The 10047-nt window shown below is 39.0% G+C and overlaps 1 protein-coding gene across 1 annotated transcript in view; it reads left to right on the forward strand.

The window, feature by feature from the left end:
• nav2b (neuron navigator 2b) overlaps nt 1-10047 on the forward strand; it is a 98646-nt gene that overhangs the window by 28867 nt on the left and 59732 nt on the right. The window contains exon 10 of the mRNA XM_058396719.1: nt 3014-3283. Within this exon, the coding sequence (XP_058252702.1) occupies nt 3014-3283 (270 nt within the window). The remainder of the gene's footprint in view (nt 1-3013; nt 3284-10047) is intronic.

Raw genomic sequence — 10047 nt, forward strand, 5'->3', positions numbered from 1 at the left:
GTAGTATTCCACTCCATCAGCCCTCTACTATCATGCTACAGCTCTGATGAAGGGAATTCGAGCTCACACGCTCTCCAGAATGGAAAGAACTTTTCTGCAGGTGTTTTTTGAGTTGACCTGGCAACCACAAATATATAACTTGTGACACTTCCTGTTTCTGGTAATTGTTTGGACAATTTTTAAAAAAGGCCTGGCCACACCTACACACACTCTCATTTTGTGGCCTGCCCACATTATGTCCTTTGCTTTATTTCTATATTTTATTAGATTTTTTGGGGTTTATTTATTGTATTATTTACTCTATGAAACATTTTTGGTCAATTGAGAATTGGTGTCCTGACTCTGCTTCCTTTGTGCCAGAGTTAAACACTTATATTTCAAGGTGTATAATTAGACAAATGATATACTTTCGTAGAGGTACCACCCATCTGAGAAAAAAAAAACCCTACAGTTTGGTGTCTTTATTTCTCACAGTGTATGGCAACCATTAAAAAAATCATTAAACAAAATAACAAAAACACAAGGAGAATTCAGACAAAGTGGAAAAGGTAGGTATAGTTTGTGAATGGAATCTTCCTTCTGATTGGACGAGACATCGTTCACTCAGGATATACAGGAAGTCAGAAATTGTGTATCTAACTTTATTTCTTGTACATGTGTGGAGTTCTGCCTTCACTTTAAACCATTTCTTCCGATGGTGCAACTTTAAATCTTTTAATGAAAATAACAAACATATATATTTATATTTATAAGAAAATTGAGTTCATTCAGCTCTACTTTGAGGAAGGAGGTTCATATGGTCAGTGTGATGTTGGATATACTGATAGTGTATCATGGAGTAAAGATTTGCGATCTCTAAAAACACACCAGGTATGTTTGGAAGAGCAAACTATTCCAGATTAAAGGATGTAAGGAGCGCTATAAGAGCAGAGCTGTGTTCATACACACACCAATCCACTTTCTACTGCTGCAGATACTGCTGGACTTCCTGTAGATCCTGAGTGACAGATGTCTCGTCCAATCAGAGATAAGAATTCCATTCACAAACAATACCTTTTGGTTTCTCTGAATTGTCGGCCACCGTATTTTACTCTAATGACCGCAGTATCATCTAATAGCCTTGAATCTTACGCTCTGCAGACAGGCTGTGACGTGTCAAGTGTCACAGTGTCTTCTTTTCTGTTGATTCTTCTATAATATTCTAGCATTATTAATGCACTAGATCTAAATTGTACACATAAACATTAGAGGGTTAGGGTTACATACCATGTGCAGGTGAACCATTTGAACAAATCAAATGTTCATTTTTTGCTTATTCCAACTTTTTGGTTGCTCTTTCATCTTTAACATTGTTCTGAAATGAATATTGCATCATATTCTGGGTAAGTTGTGTGCCTTAGTTGCTAAACAAACAGCCCAGCCGTTTAAGATGGCAATGGGAATTTCCCTAAAGGAAAATGGCACAGTGACGAGGGTACGATAAAAATAGAATTGCAGCGCAGCCAGCGGCTAATAAGATACTTTATCACAGTGTTTCCCAGCGTTGTCCTGGGGTGACTACAAGTTCAGTACGATCTCAGCTCCATACACACCTGTAGCAAAAACACTGGGTACACTGGGTGTTTATTGCTGTCTTTCATGTCACTATATCATTGCTGATGATTTTATTTTAAACTTTGATTTAGGAAACTGCCCACATGAGTGATATGATTTCTCATGAGAGATTTATTTTCGTTTATACAGATATACCCAAGTAAGAGGTTTAACTTAGCATTGCAAAATAAAGTTATATTATATGAATGTGCTCTTCTTAAGATAAGATAAGATAAGATAAGATAAGATAAGATAAGATAAGATAAGATAAGATAAGATAAGATAAGATAAGATAAGATAAGATAAGATAAGATCATTTGTCCTCTTAAAGTCCAGTATTGGGAGGGAAATAGTGCATGAGATGCACTATATTGCCAAACGTTTTGGGACATATGCCTTTAAATGCACATGAATGTAATATGGAGTTGCCCCGCCCTTTGCAGCTAGAACAGCTTCAACTCTTCTGGGAAGGTTTAGGAGTGTGATTATGAGAATTTTTGACCATTCCTCTAGAAGCATATTTGTGAGGTCAGACACTGATGTTGGACAAGAAGGCCTGGTTCGCAGTCTCCGCTCTAATTCAGAGGGGTGTCCCAAAACTTTTGGCAATCTAGTGTACATCATGCCTGCTCTTTTTTCCAATTTTTAACTGCCCAGTTTTAGTAAAGTTTACATTTACAGCGTTTGGCAGATGCCCTTATCCAAAGTGACTTACATTTTTATCTCATTTTATGCAACAGGGCAATTGAGGGTTAAGGGCCTTGCTCAGGGGCCCAGCAATGGCAGCTTGGTGGACCTGGGATTGAAACTCACAACCTTCTGATTAATAGTCCTACACCATAACCACTAAGCCTCCACAAGTTGTACCCCAGTTGACTTCAGTTTAACAGGGCAGCAATAAAAACTTGATTTTTATTAGAAGATCACAGCAAAGCCAAAAGATTATGTCTCACTGTAGTGTCCATGAGAACTGTTCCATCACGAGTTGTGGTAAATGTGCGCGGTCGTCAGGGGAGTCGACGTGATTGACATGGAGAGCTGTTTCAAAGAGGGACTGGGTGTTGTTTTCTTCATTTCTGCTGTAGTGAGTTTGATGCATGTCTCAGGCCTTTTGGAGGCATGAAATCGCCTGGTGAACCCCCTGCCGTTCGCAAACCCCCGAATTAAAAGCAGGATCTTGATTCCCAAGTCAATTAAAGGAGGAAACTGAAGCCCTGGCCTGGTGGGGTGCTCATTTAGGCCAGGAAACACTGTCATCGCCTTTTGGTGTTTTGTTTCTTGCTTTCTTTATCTCTCGTTCTGTCACAGAAAATCCCTGGGGTTTACATTAAAGCTGATTGGCTCTGTGTTTGTGTGTGTTTGTGTGTGTGTGTGTGTGTGTGTGTGTGTCTAAAACCTGCCACCCCTACCTCCCCTTCAGCACCCTGCAGACGACTTTTGATGCCTGCATAACCACAGAGATCAGCACGAGAGGCTCACTCGCCCTTGCCCCCCGCTCTGTCTCAGCCTCTCCATGGCGACCGGGTACATCTGGTCCACGGCTTCAGGCTGGCGACGCCCCCTCGTTAACTAGTGGTTACAGCTCCAGCAAAGCGGAGATGCTGGAGGGCATGGCAACGGACAGTGCTGGTTACGTGAGCGACGGAGACATCCTGGGAAAGAGTGTCAGGGTGGACAGCACCACCAGCGGGTGAGTGTGTGTGTGTGTGTGTGTGTGTGTGTTCTCTTTTGATTCTGGTTCTTCTCAAGATTGGTCATCTCACTGTGATTTGTTTTTTGCCTTTGTGACATCTGGCTTGATTGCCAAGTGTCCACAAAGTTTATACAGTATAGTGTACATCTAGATGGATGGATGGGTATATGGACGGAAAGATGGATAGATAGATCAATTAAGGAATGGATGGATGTATGAATGGATAAAAAGGTAGATGGATAGATGGATAGCTGTATGAATGGTTGTAAGGATAGCTGAATGATGGGATGAATGGATGGATGAATGGACAGAGGGATGGATGGATGGATGGATAATTGGATGGAAGTATAGATGAATAGATGGATATATGGACAGAAGGATGGATGGATGGATGGAAGGCTGGAAGGATAGGTGGGTGAGGGATAGATGAATGGAAGGATAGACAAATGAAGGGATGGATGCATTTTATTGATCCCCCAAGAATAAAAATATACACGTTAAAAATACTTTATTTACTTAATGAAATAAACTCACATTATTAACTTTTGCATAAAATACATCCTGTTAATTATTATTTGAACAGAAGTTTCTCTCTTCCCCGCTGAAGAAAAACAGATAGAACTTGATTGTTGACTTTTGAGAACTTAGTGACCATGTGTTCATTATTATCTTATCTCTAGTTGCCATAACCTCTGCTGTAAAACACGTAGCTTTAAGAGACACGCTAACATCAGAGACCTACAGTTTCTCTAAACGTGCTGCAGTAATTCCTCTCATCAGCCTCTAGATGGCTCCAGATGTGTGTTCTTCCCATCCAGTGCCCCCCTTTTTTTTAAAAAAACAACAACTTTATTTTAGTTTCTCATAAAAGCTTGACTTGTCATAACCACCATATTCATTTTTTATGGACTGTGTAAAATTTGAATCAGGCTTATTATACCTTTAAGCTCAGTACCGCAGCCAAGTCTGCACTGTGTGTTCGGTGCGATCCACCTCGAGCGGGTACCTTGCCCTGAGCTGTGGTTCTTTAGTGTGTAATTATCCGGCATGCGTGCCAGCTTTGTTTTCACACTTTATTCGTTATTTGTGCCTTTTTGCCCAGGAGCGCTGCCAGAAGCCTCTCACATGTTCAGAGCTCGACTGTCCTGAAAATGATAAATTATGTGAGCTTATGAACTGACGAGTTTGGACTAAAAAACAGTACGTTGTGTTTATATTGCTGCGCGTTTCAAATCCGATATGCCTTGTATTATGTGCAATAAATGTGCATTTCTGTGTGTGATTTTAAACCTCTAAAATAATCCATGTTGAATGATCGATTTTCCTGTGGTTAGGAAACTACTAAAAATATCACCTCTGTGAAACACTGCTACGTCCAGATTACGTCCAGAACTCCTGATGATTCAGAGTCCTGAAGTTTACAGTCAGTTTGTGTATCAGTTACTCAACAAAGATTAACAAGGCTTGTGTGTGTGTGTGTCTGTGTGTAAAAAAGACTGAAAAGCTCTTCAGGCACCAGCGTGTGGCCTGAAGACACAAGTGTAGGGTCATGAGAAATATTCTGGGTTGTGTCCTCAGGGATGAGGGCAGTGAGAGAAGAAACAGAGAGAGGAGAAATGTACTATAATAATGGACTATAAACGCAAATTCAGCAGTAATTCGATAGAAGAGAATACATTTTTGATTCATTTCAAAATGGTTGCCGTTCTATTAGCTTGGGCTTTAAAGTGACATGAAATGTAAAGCCTCTACGCGGAACGACTGACCTGATAAATTCCTCAGACCCAGGATGGGATGCCAGTTCATTCCAAAGCATCACACTCAAAATATTTACAGTATTTGCACACACATTCACACATCGATCCAATCTAGAAGAGTCCAAGTCCAGTCCACGAGCATGTTTTGAGATATCATAATACCAGAGGAAACCCTCACAGTAACTCAAGCTCAGGACTTCTTTGTCAGGGAGTTTGGTTCTGTAGAGAACCTTTAACATCCATGGAGCACATAAGGTTCTTTGTAGTGGAGAAAGGTTCTTAAGACTAGAAAAAAATTAATCAATAAATAAAAAGTTCTTTTGGGGAACCAGAAATGAATCTTCTGTGGCATCACTTCCTGGGACCTTAATTCTTAAGAGTGTACATTTAAATTTTTATGACATTTTTTATGGAACAGAAGAGAACTTCCCTTGGAGTTGGATGATAAATGGTGTTTATTTAAAGCAACATGTTAGATACACTAAGGTACATTTTTATTACTAATTTTTCTGGCTCATTATCTGGAGGTTGTAACTTCTTCTGTTGAGTAACTCAGACTCAGGATTGACCCTCAGAGCTGTATTGACCACAACATTACCTGCCCCATGATTCCATGGTGTAACGGTTCACTCTCTGAATCCAGTTATCCGAGATCATATCTCTGTGAATTCCATTTCCATTCCCATGAGAGCCAAACTGGGAGAAGCATAATGGGAACGCATGATTGCACTCTAATTTCTTGCGTAATTTTAGACTGTGAATTGATCAAAATCTGGTCAGGAAATGTTTGACCCAGACTCAGTAGTGTGGTTCAGTGAACATTTAGTTCTATACTTTTGATGATCTTTAATATTCTATACAGTGGAACCTCGGCATACGAATGCCCTTCCTTACGAATTTTCTCCTTAAGAATTTAAATTTTGCATGGAATTTGCATTGGCATGCGAAGCATTTTCAGCATACGAACGAACCGAACACTGGCTAAGTTGCGCGTACGTCCGGGAGCCGTTCAGAACTTGTTAGCGTCAGTGGAAAGCCAAGCGAAGCGATTTTACGAATTTTACGAATTTTTGTCAGTCAGTAAAAACTGTTTGGAAAGAATCATCCCACGATACCAACAACACCTTCGCCATGCGTTAAAAAGCTAGATGATTTTTGGGGCGTTTCTTTGTTGACAGATTGGTGGCGTGAGTGGTCTGTTCTATTTTTAGTCCAAGCTTGGTGGCACGACTTCTTAGGACCCCTGACATGGAATGCTTGGCTTGGAATGCTACGCTTCATGTTAGTCATATTTTTGGGCGGCTGGAACGGATTATCTGCATTTACATTATTTCTTATGGGAAAATTTATTTCAATACAAATTTTCAAATTAAGAATTAGCCATAGCGACCTACTGCAAGCCACTGGCGCTACCTACTTGGGTAAATACTCATATGCTATAGGACATGAGTGATTTGAGACGGAGCCGTAAAATAGACACTGGAGGCAGAAAGAAAGAATAAAACCAGTAGCAGCCTGTAGACTGGGTGGAAATAAATATTTAGTCATGATGAAGTGTACATGAACAGAGGGTTGATGTATAAACCACAGATATGTTCTCTCTGACATCATCTTCCTGGCACTACTGATTTTATTCATTACAATAAACCCAGAAGTCCAGATGTCTTCAGACACAGACAGAATGACTGTATTATACCTTAATAAAACAGCACTGTTGCAGTCTTCAGACTGATTGGTCAGAAGGTGTGGATTTATTTCCAATAGCTGCAGTAGGACATTTTAGTACTTCATAGCAATGTATAACACTGAATTGTAAAAAAAAAACCACCCAAAATTTATGCTTTATAAAAATTTGTGATGGAATTCAAACAAAACTCACTCATTCGTTATTCTTTAATTTATTATTTATATAAATGATAGATGATTTAGTCAAATCTGTTTAGTCAGTTTGTTTATTGAAAACAATATAATCAAATACACTTTAAAAAATTCTACACCAAAAATGCTGGAAATCAGCGTCAAAATCTGCAAGCATTTATCTAGTAATGAAAGCTTCTGAAAGCTTCTAATCCCCCTCTCTCAGTCCTCATGCCCTTTTGAACTGCAGTTAAATGAGTGATGGAGGGTTGCCAGGTCAGGGCCAATGAATAACCCAATCTGAACGTGTCGTGTTACTGACAAACTAACATCACACCGATTCTCTGCTGCTGAAAAGTTGGCAAGACGTCCATCTTCTTATAGTTTACTGTAATCAGAGCGGGAAATCCTGCCTGAGATTATGGTTAAGAATATCCTACATGACATATCTATCTATCTATCTATCTATCTATCTATCTATCTATCTATCTATCTATCTATCTATCTATCTATCTATCTATCTATCTGATGCTTGGAATAAGAAAACTTTGGATTTCATTTTTTTCGGGTTTTTTTTTTTAGGTGAACTGTTTTGGGAAGATTTCTTTATGAAAAAGAGAATCTTCCCAAATAGTTGGATGATAAATGATGTTTATTTAAAACAACACATTAGATTTTAATGCTTACATTTTTATTACTATTTTTTCTAATTAAAGATTACATTTATAATTAAAGGTTACATTTTTATTACAAATATTTCTAAGTAAAGGTTAAAATTTTATTACTAATTTTTCTAGGATTTCAGTACTTTTCCCTTAAGGTCTTGAATAATATGCAGTATTGCAATCTTGTGTAAAAATAATAACTCTGAACTTAATTAAATTAAATCTGAATTAAATTACATTACATTAATTGAAATAATATAAAATGAATTAATTTAATAAAATAAATAAAGCATTAATATTATTTCCAACAAAGTTATAGATTTACATCTAACACTAGAGACTCCTTCCAAAAAATATTAAATAAACATCTCTTTACAGAAAACTTTAAATCCACACTCATACACAATTTCTTTTCTTGGTAAATACACATTATTTAGTTTGTTTACTATAAGGCTTAAATTTACTGAGTATAAACTCTATGAACACTCAGGCCTTAACTCAGAAATGAGGCGTTACCATAGAAACAATAAGGCGTTACAACAAGAGCATTAATATATTAACCAATGACTCGCTTACACCTGGAGCCTCTGGTATAGAAAATGAATTAATAAACAATTTCTGACCAATCAGAGCAGAGATTCCAGCAGCACTGTGGCTTCAGGTGTTAGTGTGTGAGCCATCAGTCCACTGCACCGGTCAGTCATTACTCTGTGTATCTGCCAACACACACCTCATGATTCATCAGCTGCATCTGTTCAGAAGATCATCAGTTATTAACGTCATCATACAAACCATGTGATGTTTGGACTTTCTCCTTCACTCCCCTTTTTAACAAATCCCAGAGTCACTGCTGTGTGTGTTTGTGTCTGTGTGTGTCTGTGTGTGTCTGTGTGTGTGTGTGTGTGTGTGTGTCTGTGTGTGTGTGTTATGTGTTTTGTATATCATGTCATGTTGTTGCTCTCATCACTCTTTTTTATTGTGTGTGTCTGTGCGTGTGTGTCTGTGCGTGTGTGTGTGTTCAGGATATCACATCATTCTTTTTAGATAGATAGATGATAGATAGATACTTTATTCATCCCAAAGGGAAATTTATAATTTATTTTTATTGTGTGTGTGTGTGTGTGTGTGTGTATTGAAAGTGTTTTGTGTATCATGTTGTTGCATACACACCACTCATTTGTTTAAAGTGTGTGTGTGTGTGTGTGTGTGAGCAGTTAGTTAGCAGTCACACACAGTTAAGCACAGGAGACAATCTGCTTTAGCCTGGAGTCATGGGCATCGTCACAAGAGGTGTGTGTTACACACTTCCTGTTTCACTTGGTCACTTCCTGTTTATTTCCTTTGAACTACAGCCTCCTATCAGGACAGTGTCATGCTCCTGATGAGGTTAATATCTGTATTACATTAGGGGAAAAAAACAAAGATGGCAGGATATGTAATATCATTGTGCAGTGTCTGTTACAGACGCTCTGTGTTCTCCTCTCCAAGCGGTTAAGTGGATCTGCCCTGAGGGTGGACTCTGAGAACCCCATCATAGCTGAATGGCAGCTCTGGTCTATCCACCCATCCATCAACTCCTCCACTCCTCCATCATCCTGCAGCCTAAAGGCTCTCACTACTCACTACTGTTCCCTACTATTCACTGCTATTCACTGCTATTCACTACTGTTCCCTACTGTTCACTACTGTTCCCTACTATTCACTACTGTTCCCTACTATTCACTACTATTCCCTACTATTCCCTACTATTCACCACTGTTTCCTACTGTTCCCTACTATTCACTACTGTTCACTACTGTTCCCTACTCTACTGTTCACTACTGTTCCCTACTATTCACTACTGTTCACTACTGTTCCCTACTATTCACTACTGTTCACTACTGTTCCCTACTCTACTGTTCCCTACTGTTCACTACGGTTACCTACTGTTCCCTACTATTCACTGCTATTCACTACTGTTCCCTACTGTTCACTACTGTTCCCTACTGTTCACTACGGTTACCTACTGTTCCCTACTATTCACTACTGTTCCCTACTATTCACTACTATTCCCTACTATTCCCTACTATTCACCACTGTTTCCTACTGTTCCCTACTATTCACTACTGTTCACTACTGTTCCCTACTCTACTGTTCACTACTGTTCCCTACTATTCACTACTGTTCACTACTGTTCCCTACTATTCACTACTGTTCACTACTGTTCCCTACTCTACTGTTCACTACTGTTCACTACTGTTCCCTACTGTTCACTACGGTTACCTACTGTTCCCTACTATTCACTACTGTTCCCTACTATTCACTACTATTCCCTACTATTCACCACTGTTCCCTACTGTTCCCTACTGTTCCCTACTATTCACTACTGTTCACTACTGTTCCCTACTATTCACTACTGTTCACTACTGTTCCCTACTGTTCACTACTGTTCCCTACTATTCACTACTGTTCACTACTGTTCCCTACTGTTCACTACTGTTCC

The sequence above is a fragment of the Hemibagrus wyckioides genome, linkage group LG08 (assembly GCF_019097595.1).
Source record: "Hemibagrus wyckioides isolate EC202008001 linkage group LG08, SWU_Hwy_1.0, whole genome shotgun sequence".
Classification (NCBI taxonomy): Eukaryota; Metazoa; Chordata; class Actinopteri; order Siluriformes; family Bagridae; genus Hemibagrus; species Hemibagrus wyckioides.